The following is a 24987-nucleotide window of genomic DNA, read 5'->3' on the forward strand; positions in this document are numbered from 1 at the left end:
ACTTGAACGCCCCTCGTATTTTGACGAAGGTCTTTCTGAGGAGTATGTCACGCTCAGGTTTGATGACAATACATCAGGCTTGGGCAACAATCTCGAACAATTTGAGAACAAGTGCAAGGATCCTACACACGGCATGTTTTAACAAAACAAATGTTGTTTCGGAACCAGTGATGACTGCAACACAGCCTGCATGTGTTAGTGAACAACAGCGCCAGCTCACAGTGGCAGGAACGTGCAAAACAATACGACGACAGCTTCTCTTTTCTTTATCTGTCAGTCAGTGGTTCCACCATTCTCGTGGGACACATACTGCTTCTGATGCACTTGTCTGATTTCTAGAACGCAGATTTTCATGCAAGTGTTTTCTTTTCCTCGATATGGTCCTGCATCTGGGCAATGAGAAACGCATTTTGATCTTTGTTACAGGCAGGTTACGATGATTTTATATTGCATACGCATACAGGGTGTCTCATGTAACGTGTCAATAAATTTTATTGAAAGAGAGAAATAAAAGAAGAAAAAAAAAGACCGGTTACTTTTACGCTAGTTGAGTTACAAACAGGTGATACTTTTAATGTAGCACCTGTTTGCAACTCAAGGAGCAGAAAAGTAGCGGTCGTTTTTTTTTTATTGCTCTCTTCAAATAAAATTTATTGACACTTTACGCGAGATACCCTCTATACTGAACACTAGTGCATATTCTGGCATATTTACAGTCGGTCACACAGGACGGCACAAGCGAGAGGTCCCAAAACGTTGGAATTTATGATAGATTTTTCATGTGAAATGCTCTTATCCGCGTTCTGCAAGGAGTATAGACCAGTGCATCATAATGATCACAAAAAAGGCGGTGCAGTTTTGGCACCCAAAAATGCTGGAGAATACTTTTCAATGACTTGTTTATTTTAGCTGAGTGTGCAGGTTCTCAGTGCCCGCAGCCATTTCTATGCCTGACATAATAACTATATACGTAATGCAGCTATTGTACTTGTTACATAGGCTTGCCTCTTAATTCCTGAGTGCCTGAGAAGCGAGGAATTGTTACTTTCTGTGTTGATATCCCTTTCAATATGCTTGAAACTTGCAGGACACGACTTTGGTAGTGTTTTCATGTGGGAGATCCTACAGAAATTGTGCATATACTCAGAATACTTAGTATATATTTATCCACTCTTTAGTGATCTCCAATCCATGGACTAACGCTGGTCCAAAAGTTCCAGTAAGTGCTGCTCCCGAAAAGCAGTAGTAAATAGGTGTAACAAAGTCCGATGCACCCATTTCTTGGTACTTTTTGTTGGCCAAGAATTCCAGAGTTCGCACATCATCTTCAGACCATGAACCAGAAACCACTGACCACAGTGTCACAAGTAGCACCAACTGCACTGCATTGCGGCCTAGGCGAACTGCACTTATGGAGTAATTGTGTATCACCCATATGTTCCATATGAAGTTGCCTATCTACCTAACACGTGTTGCGTAAGCATTAACTTATATTATAATTGGTTAATAATGGGGGGTTTTACGTTGCGAGACAACTGAGATCATGAGCAACGGCACAGCGGTCGGTCTGTGGATTGCTTTTGCCCATCTGGGGGTTCTTCAACGTGCGATGAAAGCTCATCACACGACACGCCGTATTTAACGTCCCTCGCGGAAGACGGCGTGTCTAAGAAACTTGTACCCTGCCATCAAGTTGCTGGCGTCCTTGGCCGGGTTCGGCCGGGGAAGGCGAACACGCTACCGACTGAGCCACCGAGGCCCGTAGTAAGCATTAACTATAGTGGTGCATGTGCTCACTCAAAGATAGAGTAAACAGAGGGAAAACTAGCTTATGAAATCCATAGCTTTATCGATCATGATCGTGAACAGAAAACACATAAGCAGAGCAACATAAAAGAACATTTCTGCCAGTTCTGAGCTTGATAGTTTTCTGACTGGTGGCGTTATGTTGCAAAACAACTGGCCATGAGCGACACTGCATTCAGCCTTTTTCCCTCAGCTTTTTTGTATGGGTCGGTGCATGTCTATTCTGTCGAAACCCATGTCTTGTCAGGTACTGCTCACTGTACCCTTTTTGATAACCTTGTGATGCAGGTGACGTGTAGCACATACCAATGGAGGCATCATACTAGTCAGTGACAGAATTATAATGCTCAGATGTTCTTTGGAAATTAGGAGCCTATATGGTATCCACTGTGTCCACTGTATATATTACCCTCTGTACATATCCTTTCATCTACCGTCAGGTGAGCTATATTATTCGATTATTAAATACCATGTTTGTCTATTTGGGAACCAAATTTTGTGGCAATTGTGCGGCCAATGTGTAATTTCTCATGCACAAACAGCACAATGCGTTGTTATGATACACATGCCAAATACTCCTTGCATTGTAAGTGCTGTTATGAAAAAGTTTACCTATTAAGAAACCTAGACTGTTCAGACAGTGGTCTCAAGGAGTGTACCCCTGTGTCGTGGCAACTGCAGGCTAGAAGGTGGGGACTTCACTAGGTTGGGGTACACTCTAAATCCGGCACCCGATATGTACCGCATGGAAGAGGACTCGCACCTGGGCCAAGCGGTACACATGAGGTACATTCCTCAACCAACAGGTACAGTTCGCTACCACTGCGAAATTCAATCGGTACAAGGGCTCTGAGACTCATCCGTACCGGCTAGGTACCTTTTTAAGCACGATCTGTAGCAGCTGTACCTCATGTGTACCGCGTGTTTCCGGCGCATGAGTACGAACGCATTCTCATGATCTCCATGCGCTGCAAACATATTTCGCGTGATTTCGAATGCCAGTTTATAAATTCCCTTATGCAGCAGTGCCGTAATGGATCAGCACTATCATTCTATCAAACAAGTGCAATAACTAGAACCTGTGACCGTGAGGGATCGCACGTTTGGGAATAATGAGTTTCTTGCAACCGCTGGCAAATCAGTTTGTTTTGAAACGTCGGGGAGCGAGGACGCGTCTGCTCGGTCTTTGAAAAACTCGTTCGACGCTTTCAAGATTGGAGTCACTTAAGGTGCGTATTATATCTATGAAGTAATTATTCGTCCGCACGACGCATTTTCGTTCATCTTCGCTCTGATTCCCAGTGGTCCTGATCACCGGCAGGCTGGACACAACGACTGAGGGACGAAGATAACGAACTTTGCGCTTCATGCACGAACGTTGATGCGTGTATTAGAGAAGCCTACATTGCACTTTATACCTGGATTACACAAGCAAGCAGGCACGTTTTTCAGGCAAGCTATTTCTGTTGTTGGATTTTTTTACACTGTATATTCTCCTAGGTTACGTCCTGGCGATGTCGTAAATGGGTGAGTCAATCATCTTCTGTGGTTGGTGTTACGTTCTGCGGAAGATATGGAAGTTGGGGAAGAACAGCAATCCAAAGGTGTGGAAGAGATAAAGAAGCGTGACCACAGAGCAGCTGCGACGGTGAGGGAGAGATGCAGTGGTCAGCGTGCATCCATAAACGTTGTGCCCAGTGTGTTCTGCGTTTGTGGATCTTGACAATGTACGCTCGCGATGGACAAGCATCACCCCTGAAATGGATGTAATTTTCGAATAAAGCTATTTGTTTGTGGTATTTATCGTACAGCGTAGCTTCCTGGGGCTGTTAATATATCGTAGAGGAGGGGAACCACCCCGATGGGTAGGCCTAAATCGCTGCGCGCTATCGGTTACATGTACCGCATGTGAGGGCGCGTGTACCCTTTAAATTTAAGAGGTACATTTTAAAAAAAATGTACCTCTTGGCCAAGCGGTACTTAACCGTTACATATGCGTTACCTGGTTTAGAGTGTAGTTGCTAATTCTGGTTCCAATTGCTCCGTACCTGCTGAAGAGCCCGCCTTCTGGCCAGTTTCTTACATGTAACAAAATTCTACAAGTTCCAGATCGTACAGGGTAATCAGGGAATGAATTGGAATCATTCTGACTTCCTCAGTGTGCCTGTGCGAGTCATTATTGTAATCATGTCATTGCAGGCTGATACTCACACATGTCTCACGTTCAGGGGGAAGAGAGTCTCAAAACAGACCAGTATAACTTAGCCGGCATTCGTTGCAACTGTTGCAACCGAGTGCAGAGAGAGCTTTATGGGGTCATACGTTAGTTGCCGCAATCTTTTTTCTCTAGAACTCAAGAAACAGATCGTATTTTTAGGATTACATTTCATCCATGGCGGACTGGTGGCACAAAATGTTGCTGGTGAACGAAGGGGTTCAGCACACTTTGGCCCACAGCGCGATACGGGGCACGTAACGCATGGACGTGCACGTAATCAGCACTGCCACGAAGAGCACTGTGCAGTTCCTGCAGTAATTTTCGGGCTAAAGTTAAATGCACGGTCTGTCTCTGATTGTGCAGAACAGAACGACTTGTGAGAACAGTAGCACATCACCGTGTCTTCGCGACCTCGCTACGTTGCTACTGAGAAAAGGATCACTCTTTCGAGCTGGCAAGGTGGAACCGGTGGGACGTCCGAGCACTACAGCCATTCGTAATTCCGTGAAGTCCAGAGACTAGACAGAGAAGCACACAACACATTTGCTTTCACTACAGCCATCACAGCCATCACTTCAAACGTGCTTGGCTTGGATAACATTGGCTATTTTCGGAAAATAGCCCGTTTTGCGAAAAATGTACCCAGGTTGCTCTTGCTTCGTGGGGCCGATTTCTTCATGCTGGCAACAGAGTTCCACAGAAGGGCAGCCCCCAACGTTTGACGCGGGGAATTGGCTGAAATGCATGGGAATATGGCGACTTTGACCCATCTGCTGTTGACAGCCTGAAAATGTGCCTCCCACAATCAGTACGTTCCTATGCCCCAACAATGTTGGCTCTTCGTAGGTCCCCTGTATGTGCCCACATTCCTGGTCTTCTGAAGAAAAACTCTGTTCCTCCCGTTGTTGCTCATCAACTTACCCTGGAACACGTCAGCTCAGCTTACTCACAACGACTCCCTGTGTACATCGATGGATCAGTGCCTCAAGGCGGATAAACAGCAGCCTTTTATATCGCACATGAAGACCTTGAAGAGGCAAAGAAACTCCCCTATGAAACGAGTCCAAGCTCTCCGCCAAACTGACCGCGTTGAACCGCATAGTGGGATCAGCGCCCAGCGCGTGAAATCTGAACGGGGACAGTAAGGCAGCCCTAGAAATTCGGGCAAATTATTGTGCCAGAACAATCGGCTGCCTGGATACAATGATAGTCATCAACAACCGACTTCTATTCTAGGGTCATGACATGTGTTCCCAGTGGGTACCCAGTCACACTTGCCTGCACGGATATGCTCGCATAGACACCTTAGCACGTCGGGCACATGGGGATGTCAACTTCCGTAACTGTTCACTACCACTTTCAGCCTCTGCCTGTCGATTACAGATACGCCGAATCCGCCATAGCGGCACCCGGCAGTTTCAAGAAAACGCTGTCCGATTGAACGATCATCTCCGGTCCATCGACCCGTCGATGGGTTTCGTTGCTACACACCACTGCTCGCGTTAGCGTCCATTCAACAACGACTACGACTTCGTCTCCAGGACACCTCTGCTTTTCTATAAAACGAGTCACTCGCAAAAATGCTCCACTAGCACGGTTTAAGCTGATATTCCATGTCCCGTCGACAATGAGATTAGACACCCCTCGAGTCACGCTCAGACGACGCCTACTCGAACTGCGATGCACAGGCATTTTTCTGGCCACTCTGCTCGGCCCAGTACGACACCCCACACAGCGCCCTGTGACAACAGTTTTGATGTTCCTGAGCTGCACAGGTCTCATTCTTCAGTGTCCCGCCCTCACCCTCAACGCAAGAACTTCAGCTTTTTTAAGTCATCTTTTCTTTATTCAATCTCACCCTTCTTTCATCGTTTGATAGCCATCTTTTTAAAGGCAACATTTTCTTTAATTTACATCACTCCCCCTTCATCGTTTGTTAGCTTATCTTTTATTTCCTAATTCTTTTCTTTTTATTTTAGTTTTCTTTTTTTTATTTACTTCGGAATGGCAAGACGACGTCGCGTTTGGCTTACCTTTCCTCCTTTTTTTTTCTTGTTCTAATAAATATAACCGCCTTGTATTCTATGGTATAAATACACATTTGCTCGGCATGCTTGTCGCATTACCTGAGGCTACGATAGAAAAGCTTACGTGTAAGAAGAACAATTTGGGTTTCCCAAGAAGCTCCGTGCAGACTTTGTTACTGAACTGGTCGTAGATGTATTCCAGGTCAATCAGTTCGCCGCCGAAAGGGAACGTGATATCTTCCTTGCCGTGACCCAACACAAAGCAGGCGAAGCAATCTGATGCTCTCGATGAATCCTTCTCAATATCGTCTTTACCTGTTCAGAAACAAAGAAAATGAAATTATTCTTTGGGGTTCCTAAAAGGGAAACGTTAGTTTGGGATGCAAGAAGTAAAAAACATGTCTTACACGTTTTGAGCTTTTCGCGGATATCCGCTGGTGCGGAAGCGTGGTAAACTTTAACGTCAAAGCCAATGACGCCACCAAATACACTTTCTATGGTCTGGGCGTCTGCTTCAGCTCCCGATTGTTCTTGCGTGTCAGGACTCTTCTGCAAATAAGCGGCAGCCTGAGATGTTGTGGACGAGTGCTGCCACAAATAATGTACTGGGATAAGGCGAATCAGCTACGTCTCATGCTTAGAAGACCTACCCGCAAATACGTTAGTTGTTACCGCCGTATTAGCAAGCTACTGACAGTATTGGCATTGCTCATCTCTTACCTCAAACGCCGTCAACGTTTCATTCAAGCGGAACTCAAGTGCAAAAATATCCCCTCGGAAGCATGAATTGCGCTTTCTTTCTCACAAAACTCACAAACGACGCAAATGATCAATCTCGTTTCTTTTCCGTTGGTGTTTTTATGGCTTCTGTCATGCAGGGAAGAGAAATATTTGCACTGCCCCGTTAATGCGATATATTTCTTATGCGAACTTATTTCTTCTGTATATATATATATATATCTTGAAAAGTTGGAGTTGGATCGGACGGCTACGTAATTATAGTTGAAATAAATGGGAGACAGAAGACAAAAGTAGGGGAAGTAACAAAAAAAGGGTTTATTAAAACTTAAAAATCATGAAAGTTAGGGAGAATGTCTACGTTACGGCGGAAGCTCCGCCTTCTTCGGGACAAAAGAGCTAAATGTGGCCAAGAGGCTGATAAGGGGCTTGAGAATGACGTGGTCGGTTGGGGAAAATTCCCGCCACCTGGCGGTTGTCAATTGGGGAAATTCCAGAGCGCATTTGCTTCCAATTCCAATTCCAATTCCAGAGCTTCCAATTGACAACCGCCAGGTGGCGGGAATTTTCCCCAACCCACCACGTCATTCTCAAGCCCCTTATCAGCCTCGTGGCCACATTTAGCTCTTTTGTCCCGAAGAAGGCGGAGCTTCCGCCGTAACGTAGACATCCTCCCTAACTTTTATGATTTTTAAGTTTTAATAAACCCCTTTTTTGTTACTTCCCCTACTTTCGTCTTCTGTCTCCCATTTATTTCAACTATATATATATATATTTAATGGACACGGTCTGACCCTGGTGCTTGTAGTCGTTACCTGCTGGGTACGTACCGCATGTATTCATCTAAACAATTGGCGATCCTCGTTTATTCAGCTAACAGCTGTTTTCATACACACAATAAAAACGGCGTAAGCAGAGGGCGAATATGGCGCCCCTTCTAATACGTTCACTAAGTTGCTGCTGAAGTCAAGAAGGGATCACGCCACACAAAAAAATTGCCATGAACAAAGCTTTGAAACACAAGTTGAAATTATCGGTGGCGTACAGCGCAAGGTGCATTACTGTAATTCTTTTTTTTTTACATGTCACAGATAAGAGGAATTCATGCACATGCGGATCGATACGTGATGTGAGAAACAAAGAACAAAGGAGCGCATGACGGAGAACAACCTGTGCTCAAAGGAAATACATTGATAGTTTTGAAAAGTTGTATATATTGGACATCACTGCACAAATACGGTGAGTAGCACGAATAACAGCACTATGGCAGCAGTGTTACATACACTGCTGAGCATGCGGTTCGATAGTTTTATGTGGACATGGCCGCTGCCTTCGTTAGAGAGAGAAGAATGATGAAGAAATACGCCATTTCTGCCTTTATTCCAAGAGGAATTAACGGCCATTACGCAATTCCGCTTTGCTACAAGACTACTGTTATACTGAAACACGGGTCATGATACTCATCCCATCCCAAGTTCTAATCAGAGTCAGAAGTTCAAGCTATGGAAAAACTCTGCATGAGCCTGATCGTCCTTTTGCTTCTTCGTAAGCAAGTCGTGTTGTCTTCAGCCGTCGCCCCATGCTCAGGTTCATTTACTACCGAGTTAACAAATGTGGTACTGGTTGGAATTCTGCTGTTGTCCCCAGTGCCGTCGATCTCATCAGAATCACCCTGAGCAGTCACCTACGGCAATCCAACAAGCGAAACGCTGTCGTCACTGGAGTTACTGGAAGGCTATATGGTGCCCAGTGATTGCGATTCTTGTAACTCTGTAGTCTTAGACGTTTGGAGTTACTCTGTTGCTACAGTTGTTGTTGCAGCAGCATTTGTCTCTCTAGGCAAAGGATCTTACACAAAAGGCAAGTGGTGCGCATGTGCCCGCAATCATTCATTCTGTGACCCGATGGCCAACGACGACCAGAAGAAAGCTGCTCGCTAAAAAATGAATTAATGAACAATTTCGAATAAAACCAGATTTCCAGGTCTGAGTTCTCGAGATCTTCAGATCTCCAATTTTCTGCGTCTAGAACCAAAATTTTACAATCGTTATGCGAGGAATTTTTTCGGGAGAAAATTTAAACCGAGTGAGTAAGGGAGTGGCAAGCTGCCGCGGGAAGACACAGCGAGTAACTTGAGCAGTGAGCAACTTGACGGAACCACGGCCGGGTCCGAAATACGTCATAGTGACGTGTCGTGCTCCCGCCATGACCATGCGCCGTGGGATCCCGCATATACTTTCATCAGGAGGACCAGGAGTTAAAATCTCCATGACGCCTGTTACCGCGTGATGGTCGCAGTTTATCGCAGCCGGATACTGTGGTTTTTGCCGACCTGCCGAGACGATGTTGGATGGTTGCTTGCCCTGATTCACAGCAATATTCGCTGGGCATGCATTGTCATATGCTTCCCAGTGACGAGACGGACATCTTTTGATGGCACGAAGCAATCGGACCTCCGGAATTGAAAGACGGTGCGGTGCCATCTATGATGTATGCATTGATGATTGCACTTATGCATGTGAATGATGCATTTCTATGATTGCGATTATGAAGGGGACGCGTAATCTCTTGAACGTACTGGATACCGAGCTCAGTGTTTAGAACAAGGTGGAGTGCTATCACAATACCTGTCTACACTAAAGAAAGAACATCCACCTAAACGGCGCAAAAGTATGAGTACGTTTCGTTATTGCGGCTAACAAGGATCTTTCAGTCCGTTTGGTCCAAATGCTATCATATATTTCATGATTCCGCAAATGGGTTAATTCTCATCTGCACGACTTGGAACCTTACGGCCGGTTACGGAACATAAGAGGGAGAGCGAGAGAGTAAAAGACAGAGAGTTACCCAACCTAGTCGCTAAACTCAGGTGATGCACTGTTGATAAAAATAGACTTCGCATAGCGTGATCATACCAAGCATACTACAATAGCAACAACACCAACTTTTTTGTTTTCGACCTTGGAGAGTGGCGAGTTTCATCGCCACAGGTGATACTCTACCCCATTGCTGGTTGGAATGGGGGAATAAAATAACGAGCCCTTTCACAATAACGATCGAAGTCCGATGGTGTCGAGAAATGTCAGAAGAGCTTTGAGCGCAGAGCGTTGCTGGGCTGGATTGGGCCAGGGACCAAGCAATTTCGATAGGGAGAAAGGGCGAGAGTCCAGCTGACGAAGAGACTCGGAGAGTGTGGTTCGGGAAGGTTGGTAGTGAGGGCAATGAAGAAGAATATGCTCCAGATCCTCAAGAGCACCACAGTGGCAGCAGGTGGAAGAGTCAACTTGTCTCAAGCGGTAACGCCACTGATCTGTAAAGGCCACATCGAGGCGCATTCGGTGGATTAATGCAGCACCTTGACGAGAGGTGTTTCGTGGCATGCGGAAAGCGAGCGTTGGGTCAACTCTGCTCAACCTAGAGGGGGGAAGAATGTCGGTTGTCCGTTGGCTTACTATAATAGAAAATTTATGTAATGTACTGATGTAATATATTGAACATATGTATCCGTTCTTTTGTCCTCAATCATCTGCTTTCGTATTTACGGGTAATTTCCTGGGCGGAGCCTGAAGCCCCTGAGGTGAGACAGTGTGATCACTGCAACCTACTATTCAGAACAGACAAATGCTCTACAGCATCCTTGCAGATTCCTGTTTGCGGCATTGTTTTTGGCTATCATTCGGGCTCTGCATATTATTCACAGTTTTTCTTTTTAATTTCATTTCAGTTTACCTTATCATGTGCACATATACGATATTGAGTGGGACATTTTCTTGTTTACATCTGAATAAACTAGGTCGCTTTTAAGACGTGCTGACATTTGTACCTTACATTATAATCATTACTCAGGTGGATTACATCCATTTTCATTCACCTGAACTGGAGTTGCATACTGTGTTATTCTTCTCTCAGTCAAGTGCGGCCCAAGTGTATGGCAGCTAAAGTCTTTCACGGGGGTAACATGGCAGAACAACTCCAGCAAGTGCTCTGCAGTTATCCTCTAAAATAAAGAAACCTACTTTGATGCACCATGTCGTCAGGAGATTTTGTTCCTGATAAAACTCGGTTCTTTATTTTACATTATCAAAAATAACCTTACCAACCGTTACTATATCAGTGATGCAGTGCGGTGTTCAACCAGTTCAGCTTGCACTGGCTTCCTGTGAAGATTGTGCAGCTATTCCATCCCCTACTTGCTGATAACTTTGGCGCCAAAAGAGTTGTTAGATGAGCTGTGTGACAGTGCAAAATAGAATACATCCTGTGCTCTCATATGCATAAAAATTACGCATGTCATATAATGTGTATGTGTAGATGTTTCAGTTATCAGCTCTTGTGTATTCTAGTAAACATACCATTTTAGCTAAATGGTGACATTTCAGCTGTTTGAGCTTGGTGCCTTCGTCCTTGACACATATACAAATGGGCGCAGATCCTCGGTGCAACTTGCAACCTGTACAGGGAGTCGTCTCAGTCCAGGTTGCGAGTTGGATAAGTTGATTTACGAAGAAGGCAGGTTTCTTGCAGAAGGCCAAAAAGCAGTTTATATGAACTTGTACCAATTACTACTCTTTCTTTTTTTCCAAGTCCAATATATTGGTCATGTAACGTGACTACTGGGCTTTTGCCTCTTTCCAGGTACCTCAATAGGTCACTTCAAGCTGATGTAACACCATCGTGTAAGGTGGCAATGAAGCAGTCGAGCTGATGTCGTTAGTTTATTGTACCTCAACATCAAGGTTAACTATGGATGTATTACATAGTATACATCGTGGTTGAGCAATACATGTGTTAAACAAAAGTTTTCATAAATAAATATGATGTTCAGAATACTCCTACAGAATACACTGCAGTTTAGTTTCCGTAGGAATGCTTTCTGTTAATGCTAACTCTCACATTTACGACGTGCTCACACTGAATACCTCATAGAACACAAATTCTCGCGTGAAACATATTCCTAGGCAAATAATAAGTCCTTTCCCTATTGGAAAAACGTCTTGACGTTACCCCAGAAATCCTGAGGTTAACTCAGGATATCTTGATGTTGTCTGAGGTTACCTCAGAACTGCCTGTGGTTGTTCTGAGGTTACCTCAAGAAATCCTGAGGCTTTACCTCAGGACCTCAGACCCGGCTGTGGTTCTTCTAAGGTTACCTCGACAAATTCTGAGGTTCTGCCTCAGGGCCTCAGACATCGCTTTCGCTCTTTTGAGGTAACCTCAAGAAATTCTGAGGTTCTACCTCAGAACCGCAGACCTTGCTGTGGTTCTTTTAAGGTGATCAAAGGGAGGAATAGGCAGATACGTTTGTCTCCTTGTTTTAACCGCCCTTCGTCCCGTCTCAGTGCTGCATTGTAGCGACATGTTATTTTAAGGTTCCACCGCAAGACCTCAGACCAAGCCGTAGCTCTCCTGCGGTTACCTCGGCGAATCGATATTCAACATCGGGCCTCACACCTTGGCACGCCTTACAGCCTTGGAAATTTCTGTGTGAATTTCTCAGGGGGCCTTTTGTTGGAGAGGTTCGCAGGGTGTTTTGGAGTAGAATTTAGTTTGATGACTTGTAATTTAAATATGTTACCTTCATTAAATTGGCAACGTGAATTAAGCATACACCAAACCGTAACGCCAAAACGTGAAATTTTGTAAGTGTCATCCACATAAACCATCAGGAAGGCATAAAGTCAGATATATTCGGTTATAAATTAAAGCTCTGCTAGCACAAAAAGCCGACAACGAACGTTACACAAAAATCACAATGAAAGAATTGCTAAAGAGTAAGCGAGCTGGAGATTATAATTCATATTTCTAAAACCTGAGGCTAGGGAACTACGAAAACAGCCGGACAGTGTCCGCGTGCGTCTGTTTGCGTAGCTCCCTAGTCTCGAGGGTTTTGGTGATATGCAAACAGAAATCACATTACTCGTGTGAAAAATACACTACACATTTTTACATGACCAGTTGTCTTAAACCACGATGAGGGTAATATAGGGCAAACGGTAGATTCTCACGTGTATATCTATTAGGGGCTATAATGGATAGATAAAATAGCAAACAGGAGTTGTTGCGATACTTTCTGCTTCTATGAGCTTCACACAGGTTGGCGTACACCACAATAAAATGTTGTGCAAAGAATCTACAAAAGATGGAATATTTCGTTTCGTTTGGTTCTGAAAAAAAAAGAAACGAAAGAAAACAGCAACGCGGGAAACATGCGTCGGTGTTATTTTTACAGCTCCACTCAGTGGCTTCGCTCCAGCCACGCATCCCTATTTCTCCCTCTTTTCCTTTTTCTTCTTTTTCTGTTCTTTGTTCTTGGTTTGGACAGCTGTTTCGGCCTGTCCAGTACTGGCATGGCGACGTTTGAGTTACAAACATATGCTATACGTGAAGCGACTCGCGTTGTTCCCTGCATCTGTCAGAATTGAAATTTGATTCAAGAATAAAAAGGGAGACGTCATTTATTGAGTGTCCGGGCTGCTTGAAATGGCAGGAAACAGGAAGCTTCGGCTTGTTGCTAACGTCTGATCTGTGGTTATTAAACCTGATCCTGAAGGATGTTTTACTTTGTCCCACACACTGACATTCACATGCTTTACACTGAATGACGTAGATGATGTTAGGGGAATTACAGTCAAAATCTCCGTTGATTTTGATGGAAAAATTCGAATTTGTACTTTTGACAATCTGGGTACTTTGCATTAACTTGCAGATTTGACATCTGCTGCCGCCACAAGGGCGACAGCCGGTCAGAGAAGCGTCCGGTTTGTTAACTTTTGACCTAACCAGGCAATCCTGTAGGTTCCGAGCGCGTCTGTACGTAACGCGTGGCGGTTCGGGAAATATCTGCCCCATCCGCTCCGACTGGAGAAGGATACTGTGGTGGCGGCGGAGTATACCGTTAATATTTGGAGCATTCCCGCCGAAAGTTACAACGAGGTTGACGCCGTCGTTGTCCGATGGTCTAGTGCGTTTTTCAAATACGGTTCGGCGATCGATATTGCGGGCTTTGTCTAGGGCATTCTCAACTAGGCTTGTAGGAAATTTGCGGTTGACAAACGCGCGTTTCAGTTGATCAAGATTTCTGTCTAAGTTTTCGTTGTTGGAACAGATACGTCTATACCAGATCGGCTATTCTTGGGGACTCACAAACCAAGTATCTTTTTCAGCACTTCAACTCCGGATGCCGACGGATGCCCACCATGTTCGTCTCTCGAAGTGGAGGGCGGATTCTGGACTTTCTCGAGGAGGTGGACGACCTACCGCCAAGCGTTCGTGGTCTTGCGCTGCGGGACCAACGATATGCCGTACCCGGACCCGCAGCAGGCCTTCTCGGACTATCAACGACTCCTGGAAAGAATCAGGGCCAGAGGCGGAATAGAAACCGCTGTGTGCACACTGATACTCCCAAGATCACATAACAGACGTTTGCCCTATGTTAACAGGAGGAGGGAGTACCAGTGTAACCCGCGAGCCACAGTCTTCAACGGCCTACTAGTGAAGCTCTGCCGGAACTCGCACGACCTGTGCTACCTGGACCACCTATTCCACAAGCGACGACCAGCCCGGGTGCTTGCAGCTGACGGCCTTCACCCGAACTTCAGCGGGGTATGGATGATGAGCCGCAACCTGCAGGACCTGGTGCCCCGGCTACTACGACGACTGCCACAGCGCCGGCCTGACACACCTGCTATCCCGGATCGTACGTGGCCCACCATAGAGGAAGCCGACATCATGGGACAACGACGACGAGAACGGACGGCAAGGGCATCTCGACGGGAATGACTAACCGCCGGTGAGAGTACCCATTCCCATTCGAGTCGCCGGCCTTCACCTAGCACGCAAGGTTTCTTGAAACTTCAAAAATTAGCCGACAAATCCGCTCGATATTACTCCCATCATACCGCGTTAAAATCTTACAAAGAACAGAATAAAATCCCCAGAGGACTTGCTATAAAAGTCAGGCCAACGTTCCACCTTAAATCAGCACATCAAGGTAAGTGGGAGGGAATCTTAAGCAACGCTTCCTGTGCTTTAGTGGACGTTTTAATTGATCATTGTGAGGACTCCCTACGCCAGGTCTCTGGAGAGGTTGAAGACATCCGTAATAGAACCTCCCTAACCGAAGCCCACCAGTCGGATCTGGATAAGTTCGCAAAAGATAGGGCAGAAACACTCCTCAGCACCAAACGTAGAAAGCTACTCAGGGACAACGTTAACCCCGACATTGTGCCAAGTTTCGGAACCACAGAACAGATCTCGGAACCTGCAAACTGTATTCAATCAACTAATGACGCGCCTACCCCCCAAGTTGTCTCTAATCTAGAACGCGCTTCCACGATACCTTCCTCTTCGACTGAAGCTGAACCCGCGCAGTCCTCCAGTGTCTTAAACTTGTCCTCTCACTCCCCTACTGATTCGGATATTTCATTACTTAGTCGGGGCCTCTCGTTCTGTCCCAATTACGGAAAGCCAAATGAATACCAGCTCCATTTAGACTTGGACAACTTCGCACGACGTATGCGCCTCAAAGAATATTTTCACGAGAAACCTCAAGGAGACGTCCAACCATATAAACAACCCTCTAACTTTATTCCGGAAGCCAACCGCGATAACGCTCTAGATATGTACATACGAGCAGTTCACAACGACATTATCAATGCGCACAACAACCCACCTAGCCGTAGGACAAAGGCGATTTTAACACCGGCTGAACAACGCAGTCTTTCTAACCTCCAGAACCGAAGCGACTTAGTAATTCAGCGTGCGGATAAAGGCGGTGCAATTGTAGTAATGGACAAGAAAGACTATATAGAGGAAGGCCTACGCCAGCTAGCTTGCACAGCATTTTACAAAGCCCTCGAGGCTGATCCTACTGCGCAAATTACCGCCGATATTGTTAAGCACCTAAAAGATCTTAAAGCTAAGAAAATCATAGACGGCACCGTATACGATTACTTGCTTCCTAAGGATACCAGACCAGGCACGTTCTACATGCTTCCAAAAATTCACAAACCCGGAAACCCAGGCCGCCCAATAGTGTCATGCAATGGGACTGCTACCGAGAAACTATCTAGCTTTGTTGACTACCTACTGAAGGATATACCTCCGCAACTGCCTTCTTACATTAAGGACACAAACCATTTTCTCGAATTACTAATGGAGTGTGAACCTTCTCCTTCCAGCATATTAGTTACACTAGACGTGTCCTCCCTCTACACAAACATCCCGCACGACAACGGCATCCTCGCAGCAGAGGAGGCATTCCAAAAATACTCATGTCATGCATTTCACCCCATTGTTCTTTCCACTTTTCTCAATCTAATTCTCAAAAACAATAACTTTGAATTCGATGGCAAGCACTACTTACAAGTTAACGGAACGGCCATGGGCACTAAGATGGCGCCGAGTTATGCCAACGTTTTTATGGGGTCCCTAGAAGAAGGATTTTTCTCCAAACGTGAGAAAAAGCCAACCTTCTACAAGCACTTCCTTGATAACATTTTCATGATGTGGCCGCATTCAGAGGATGACCTGAATGAATTTATTAACGACATCAACCAAGTCTACCTTTCCATCAAATTTACTCATTCATATTCCACTGTAACAGTTAACTTCCTCGGCCTGCAAGTTACATTAACCGACGGGGTCATCTCCACTGACCTCTACCGCAAACCTACTGACTCCCAACAGTATCTTTCTTTTAACAGCTGCCACCCGCGCCACACTAAACTCGCTATACCTTACAGCCAGGCGCTACGGTATAGACTATCTGTTCCAACAACGAAAACCTAGACAGGAATCTTGATCAACTGAAACGCGCGTTTGTCAACCGCAAATTTCCTACAAGCCTAGTTGAGAATGCCCTAGACAAAGCCCGCAATATCGATCGCCGAACCTTATTCGAAAAACGCACTAGACCATCGGACAACGACGGCGTCAACCTCGTTGTAACTTTCGGCGGGAATGCTCCAAATATTAACGGTATACTCCGCCGCCACCACAGTATCCTTCTCCAGTCGGAGCGGATGGGGCAGATATTTCCCGAACCGCCACGCGTTACGTACAGACGCGCTCGGAACCTACAGGATTGCCTGGTTAGGTCAAAAGTTAACAAGCCGGACGCTTCTCTGACCGGCTGTCGCCCTTGTGGCGGCAGCAGATGTCAAATCTGCAAGTTAATGCAAAGTACCCAGATTGTCAAAAGTACAAATTCGAATTTTTCCATCAAAATCAACGGAGATTTTGACTGTAATTCCCCTAACATCATCTACGTCATTCAGTGTAAAGCATGTGAATGTCAGTATGTGGGACAAAGTAAAACATCCTTCAGGATCAGGTTTAATAACCACAGATCAGACGTTAGCAAGAAGCCGAAGCTTCCTGTTTCCCGCCATTTTAAACAGCCCGGACACTCAATAAATGACGTCTCCCTTTTTATTCTTGAATCAAATTTCAATTCTGACAGATGCAGGGAAGAACGCGAGTCATATTTGATTTATAAGTTTAAATCCGCAATCAATGAAGATCCCGGTGTACTGTCAACAGTTAGAAACTTAAACAATTAGCTATCCTCCGTGTCGCCCTGTTCTTCTTCTCTTTCAGATATGGCTGGAGGACATCCCCGCACTACGGACAATGCTACGGAAAAACCCGATAGATGACTTGGCCTTACATGGACTATTGATGAAGCAACAGGGCCACGAGAACAACAACGCCCCAAACAACGACTTCCCGAGGAGGCCACCTAAGGCCCCCAGATACGATGACCTAAACCCCGGGCTCCCAGATAATGATTTCACCACGGACGACGCCTTTGGAAGAAAGACGATGACCCCCAGCTCTGACTTCAGAAGATCCCGGAACGTCAGGGCAGTGACACCACACCGGACACGACAAACGAACCTTCCAGAACGTGACTCATCGACGAACGCCAGGTGGCGCGAATACACAAGATTACGTCAGCAAGCTGAACCCATAAAGGCTTTGGACAGTCTTGTTGCCTCTTCTGTCCCGAAGAAGGAGGAGCTTCCCTCCGAAACGTCGACACTTCCCCATTTTCCTAAATAATGTTTTAATTATGTAAAATAAACCTTTGTTTGTATTCTATTAACACCTCAAATCCGTCGCTGTGTCCCCTTTCCTTTCGCTCATAATCCACGTCGCGGCTGTTTTTCATCTTTTGCTGTTTATATATATATATATAGAAGTTGAAATAAAGGAATGCGGTTGACGACCAAAAATAAATAAAGATATTCAATAAGGATCAGATGTGGAGACAGTGCTTCTACAGGACAAGGTATAAAAGGTATAAAATTTTATACTTTGTCCTGTAGAAGCACTGTCTCCACTTCTGACCCTTATTGAATAGCTTTATTTTTATCTATAAATAAATATATATATATATATACTCATGGAACGATGCGACAGCGTCAGAGGACACTGCGTGCAGCCATAGAAGCCATGTTAATCTGTAATTTTGAATTTCAAACACGTCTAGTGTCATTTACTTGTTTCTGTAATGACTTTTTTCCCCTCATTATATTTGACATTTGACGTTTCAAATATGCGTATTCGTGAGGATCAAAAGCACAAAAAAAAAGAGATATCCTGCGGAGAGAGAGAGATTCTGCAATATTTCTTGTTGTAGGATTGGAAGACTCCTTCTGATTTCATGGGAGTTTCATGCTACTTGAGGGCTGTTTTCCGCTATGGCTTCCGTAATTCACATGAGTCAGCAGCTAATGTCGTTGTAAAGTGTCGTGGACGACTAGGTTGGTTCGTTTCGGATTGCAAATAATATTTTTCGGGGAAGTGTTGCTTGGAACAAAAAGTCGGTTGGACACCGTTCCTTCTCTTTCACTCGTACCATCGAATATTTGTTGCCAATAAAGCCAAAATTTATAATCCCGAAATCCCGGGATTTGGCCTTGAGAAATCCCGGGATTTCGGGACGTGAAATTATGCTGAAATTACGGGATTTCGGGATCAAGAACTCCGAACCACAGCACCAGCGTTGCTTGGCATTGCGCAATACCGGTGACGTAACGGGGGCCAGCAGCACGGCACTGTTGCTCGATCTACAGGAGAATACGTGCGGGAGAGGGGAATACGGGAGAGAAACTTGAAGCGCACGCTTCTCACACAGTGGAGCGATTTCGCCCTGAAAAATTTTAGGCATATTAGTTGATCGGCGGGAAGAACCGTTTCCAGAAAAAAAAAAAAAAAATGGGGCTTCGGGAAATTTCGTAGTCCCTTTAACCCTCCTTTACAAATAAAATATAGGGGACAGCGAGGCAAAACGCGGCAATTTGCCTCTTAGTGCCACCTTGTTTTTAAACGTGCAGTGATAGAGATTAGATATTCCGGTTACGTCGGTGTCCACATGTACCCTGCTTCTTAACATAAAGACGACGATTTTGGTGTGCCCCAAGCAGAGACGAAAAAAAGTGAACTGAGCCTTGGTAAATAACACAGCGGTCGAAACTACACGAATTTTGGCACAGTACTTTTTTCGGTACAGTGTAGTTCAAGCACTGATGCGGCATGTATTAAGCTACGCGTTTAGTTATTACCGTTGGTTATCCGTCTAACCTTCCACAAACTTTCAAGAGATTCTCTTCTCCCGTTTTTAAGAGGGAATGTTTTTAACAGGGCGACACTCGTGGGGCAAAACGCGACACTTCGTTAATTAGTGGCGTCTCACTTTTAAACGTGCAATGGAATTCGTTGGATACTTGGACCACATATCCAATGTAACTCAGCTTAAGATCGACGTGATTGGTGGTGCACAAACAGAAAAAGAAATTGCTCAGTCAGGGTTGGTGGACAAGGCAGCCGGAGATAAGGCTCGTACTTTTGTTCGTCTCTCTTTTTCGCTGGTGGAAAAGGAAGAGTTTCCCTCACCCGAACCCTTCCCACATCGCTTCTCGTGGACACCTCCGACAACTCCATCGGAGCGGCTCTCCAGCAAGTCTTGGACGGCGTTGTAGCCACACTCGCCTTCTTATCCCGGAAGCCTTCCGTTACGGAATCCCGCTAGGGAACCTCTCGTCGCATATTCCGCTGTCCGGCATTTCAGGCACTTCTTGAAGGTTCTGAGGTTTGTGACCTGGACTGACCATAGCACCCTGGTCGACGCTTTCACCTCAGCTAGTTAGAGGTACTGCCCGCACGAAACTCGCCACTTAGCGTACATTACCGAGGTTTCCACCGACATTCGACACATTAAGGGTACTGCCAACATCATTGCCGACACAATCAGCCGGGTTGAAGCGGTCGGTCCGGCAGCCTGCAGTTCTTACATTTACTCGTCTTGCTCAAGAAAAACAAGCGATCCCGAGATGCAGCACCCTGCTGTCTCGCAGAAGACCAGCCGCAAGCTGAGAGACGTCACTTTCCTGGCTGCGCAATATCGGTACTCGATCCTCCGGAGCCGCACACCAGTCCTGTCCTGTGCCCTTCGTCCCTTTCTTCGACAGCACTCATTTCTTAGCCCACCCTTGTGTGTGTGTGTGCCTCCACCATTATGATTCTTCGGCGTTCCATATGTCCGGGTGCGCGAAAGGACATCCGTCTCTGGGTGCGCGCCTGTACACCGTGTCAGCTCTCGAAATGTCATCGCCACACTGTCACGCCCCTTGGCACTCTTCTATCTCGCACGGACCGTTTCTCAAGGGTACACCTGAACATCGTGGGCACGCTACCTACTGACGTGCATAGATTGATTTACGCGATGACCTGAAGCGGCGCCCATAGCTGACGCCACCGCAGATACCGTCGCGCACATTCCTCGGAACACGGATTTCCCGCTCTGGCGTCCCTCAAGAGGTTGTGAAGGACAAGGGCCCAAAATTCAAAAGTCGCCTCTTCAAGGCTTTAACTCTCTTTGTGGGTAGCACGGGTATCCGAACTTCGGCTTACAGCAATGTCTTGGTCGAGCGCTTTCATCGGCACATGGAGCAGGCCATCATGGCTCACGACAAGCGCACCCGATGTGCCGATATGCTGCCCGTCGTCTTCCTCGGCATACGTTCCGCCGTGAAGCCCAACCTCGCCTGCTCTTCGGCTTAGTTGGTGTACGGCTCTCCTCCTCGACTTCACGCCAGCCGTCTCTGCCGAGAATGCTTCTTCTTTTCCCACTCGCGTTCGCCGAGCTTTTGCGGCCATCCGCTTCACACCGACCCGCGCCTCAGCTTCACGGTCCTTATTGGTACAGCCCAGCCTGCACTCATCGGCACACATTTTTTTGCGAAAGTGTCGCATTGGCCGCTCTCTAGAGCCTCCCTATTCTGGACCCTATAAAGTGATCCGACGAGGTCCCAAGACCTTCATTATCGACGTTCCTTGTACAACCCAGTCGGCCTCCATTGACCGTCTTAAGCCCGCCTTCCAAGATCACCCACCTTCACGCATCATCGCCCCCGTCCGCTCATAGGGCTGTTCAGCAGGGCAAGAGGGCGCTCCTGTTTACGGCAGTCAGCGCCACTTGTGGCGACTGTGCTAAGTTTTCCAAAGTAGCGTGTTCTCTCATCGCGCACATGGTATGTGCTGTGCCAGAATGACCAAGTTGTGTTACGTTTTTGAATAAGGTATAAGTGACCGAGGACTGTTTTCCCATCAAGTCGGAAGAAGGGAAACCGTCAACAGCGCGCGTTTTCGGCGCAAGGCAGAATATTATCAGACAGTCTCGAAATACGGGTAAAATGTGCCTCCCAGGTACAGTAGCTGTACTAGCACTGAGCGAAACCTGAAATGAATGGAACGAGCGCTACGAATGTTTGTCAGCAGCCAGTAGTTGGCTCTTTTTATGGGCGTCACATTCTTTCTTTTCCCCCTTTGCTTACTCCAACCAAAGCTACCACTTTTCAGATATCCGTGACTGTTTGGGAAGAGAGGAATATGGGAGTCAGATCACAACAGTCATCAGAAGAAGAAGTTAGATGCCCCTGCGGCTGAGATTATTAACTTTGAGACACTTTTGACACAGTCTGAATGAGACCTAACTTAATGAGAGACATGCCTCAAGTACAACACAACTTTCATAATCCAAGTACCAATTGCAATGACTCCCACTGGATTCTGCGTGGGTATGATGATTTTGGGGATCACATGCACTCGCGACATCTTATACTTCTATGCTTGCCAAGCACTCGCTATTTAGGAATTTGTTCCACCTATATCTGTACAATATGTAATTAATAATTTAAAAATAAATGCATAATCCCAATTACTGATGATTTTCACATAGTACTAGGCAACCGAGACATAGCTCTACGTGTATGACAAAATGGCGTAGACACAGGCGAGCTGCTGGACGAAATTTATGATGAAAAAAACCTGAGCGTGGGGCACGAAGAAGATACAAATTCAGAACAGCTCAAGTTTATAAGCTTGCAGAATCACACATCCATCAGCTTCAGTTTGAATGTAAAAAAAAAAAAGAGAATAAAAACAGGTATAATACAGGTGCGCTCCGGTGTCTTTTTTGCAGTTCGTGCATTTAATAACAGTGACGTGATTTAGGCTTTTATTTTTATCGTTCCCCGGGCCGTACATTCTCAGATATTGCACCGAAACAAGTGCAATACCGTGCACAGCGCATATAATCTGTTCGCGCATGTAATGTAATGTATTCTTCTTCTGTCGAGTCCACTCTGAAACTTTTCCTCCCAGTACCATTAGGAGAGAGGGGCACCGCGGGTGTCGCGCTGCCAAACTCTAGGCGAACGTCCCTATCGGCGCCAGACAGAGTCTCTAAGCCTCCCAGCGAGTCCGTAACGTGGACCGTCACTCTCACCTCGTCCGCTCCCTCGGGCAACACCACCTAGATGCAGAAAGCCTGTGCGCTCGTTGACGTGACGTAACAATCAAGGGTCAGCCAGTCAGGATCGTGTTTTCAACGGCCGCAGCCAGTCACGCACGTGGTTTCAGCGGTTGTGGCCATGGAGAAGAACCACCGTCGTCTGCGAGTTGTCATTGAAAGTCCCCGCGTACAAAATGGTACAACTTGGAAATAAAGCGCCAAACGGTCTCAGTCTTTCTCAAAACTGATTGCACTTGCGCTTTTTGTCTAAATATTTAGGTCTGCAGGTTACAGGTGATGTGCAATCATTTGCGAGTTCTTGAATTGGCAGAACGGTGAATAGTAATAGCAGACGAATTCTGGCTTTATATGTCCACATAGCGAGGGAGGGAGAGGAGGCAATGCGCAGGCTTTCTTTATCTAAGTGGCGTTGGCTCGGCCGTTCTGAGTGACCTCTGGTCTGCAAGGGTAGAGCTCCTGTTGTTCCAGAGACGTCGGCACCCTCGTGCCGTATCCGTTATACGTTAGGTGCGTGGGAAGCGCGAAATAAAACCATTAATTGCTTAAGATCAGCTGGCAGCTCCAAACCTTTTTTCTTTCACGCCCTCTGTAACGAGCTCTTTGATGACAAACTTTTTGAGTTTTTTAACATACTTCTTGGTTAAACGCAGGTGTGATCTCCGTGCTGTGGAAATTTGGGGACCGTCCACATTCCTACAATGCATTGCCAAGTTTCCACAGGGCGTCAAAACTCTGTCCTTGGCTCCTTGCGTTTCATTGTGGCTATCATATACTAGTAATTGTGTGCTTCCAGAGTCTTCCAGTGTGTACGTTTGCACAAGCAATGACTCGCCGAAAATATTAGATAAACTACAATGCGATTGTGAATGGCGACATGTTTTGTGGCTGGGCTGTTCAGCTGTCGATGTGTAGGGCAAAGAAACTAACATGCTGAATGTCGTTCCTAAACAACTTGGTCTGGGTTGATTCCTTCATAGTTCTAAATTATTCGGGTATTGTAGAAGGACACAGTCGAGAGTGGTGTAGCAGTACAACACAGCCGATGTCGCTCATGGTGAGGTTCATTCCCGGGACTCCGGGACAGGATTTCGGGATTGTGACGAGTTCAGATGGCGCTTCCAAGTATAGTCCTCCGCGGGTGAGCAACATCTGACCCGCATCCGACCCTACCCGCAGGTTCAAATCTGCAGCCCACACGCAACCCACGTCCCGTTACAAACTGAGACCCGGGTTCGCACGCAGCTCGCATATTTTTTTCCAAAAGCTCACCCGCACCCGGCCCGCTACCCGATGAACGTTGATGAGTAAACTTAAAGTACTCCCTGGTGATGATTATATATGTCTGTGTGTATGGTTTCTTGTAGGGGGGAAAGGTGCAAATGTGTGTTGGTTTCTGGCTTCAGGCATGGTGCTACGGAACAAGACATGGACAAAAAGGGACACGCAGGAGCTGTTGTACACTAACAGTGTGAGCGTTTGATCCGCCCTTGTCAGCAACTTTTTCCTTCATGTTTCGAGTGCTGCAGCACAGACGCCGAACGAATTGAGGGACTCAGTGTGACTTTCTAATAGTGTTTTGGTAAAATGCATCGACGGCACCGGACCGCTGCCCTGCTCCGCACTCAACAATGACTCCTCGCCGCGACCCGCCGCTACCCGCTACACGAAAAACTTACACCGGCAGCAACGTGCGGGCCACCCGCAGGTGCCGCGGGCCGTGCAGGACTCTACTGTGACTATATCGGCGCATTCTGCGAAGTTCATGTGTGTTTTGTTAATTCAACCTTTTCCTGAAGGAAAACGCTCGAGAATTCGCAGTGTAACCACATTGGTAAAATAGTGACGGCGAAATGCTTATTTTTTTTCTATAATAATGCCGCTCCTTTTTAGTCATCTCAATTCTACTGCTTCACGTGAAAAGAAGGCGAGTCCCGCTACAATTGAAGTCCCAAGCAGCACAATGTACTGAAAGTCGAGTGCTATAGGGGTGGACGGGTAGGTGGAAGGCCTTGAACAGGTTTGTGAACATTGATAAGACACATACTAGCCACCTCTGCTGCACTGGACTTTCAGTACATTGTTCTGCTTGGGGTAACAGGAAATATTACTTTATAATTCCATCACACAGGTGTAACATTCCACTTGAATGAAGAACAGCAACAACAAAATGAAAAAAAGAAACGAATGGAAAGGAACGAAACATTAAATGGTTTAGAGCACAGCCGCAGCTTGCTTATCACGTTGTACAATGATTGAAACACGACGTGAGAAAGCACAGAACGGTGAGGGTAGAGTACCCCATTTCGGAGCGAACTATTGTGCAAATACTGGCTGCAGAACTGAAAGTTCGTTCGGAACTGAAGGTTCGTGAAGGTGCG

At 46.1% G+C, this 24987-nt stretch overlaps 1 protein-coding gene across 9 annotated transcripts in view; it reads right to left on the reverse strand.

Moving 5' to 3' along the window:
* Positions 1-24987, reverse strand: part of LOC135378930 (caspase-7-like) — a 271342-nt gene that overhangs the window by 146766 nt on the left and 99589 nt on the right. For 8 of the 9 annotated variants that reach the window (XM_064612108.1, XM_064612110.1, XM_064612109.1 and 5 more), the window contains 2 exons: positions 6459-6600; positions 6176-6366 (listed from right to left, as the gene is read on the reverse strand). The exons of the other annotated variant lie outside the window; for it this stretch is intronic. In XM_064612108.1, the coding sequence (XP_064468178.1) occupies positions 6176-6366; positions 6459-6600 (333 nt within the window). The remainder of the gene's footprint in view (positions 1-6175; positions 6367-6458; positions 6601-24987) is intronic. 9 annotated transcript variants of the gene reach the window in all.

Source organism: Ornithodoros turicata, chromosome 1 (genome assembly GCF_037126465.1).
Source record: "Ornithodoros turicata isolate Travis chromosome 1, ASM3712646v1, whole genome shotgun sequence".
NCBI lineage: Eukaryota > Metazoa > Arthropoda > Arachnida > Ixodida > Argasidae > Ornithodoros > Ornithodoros turicata.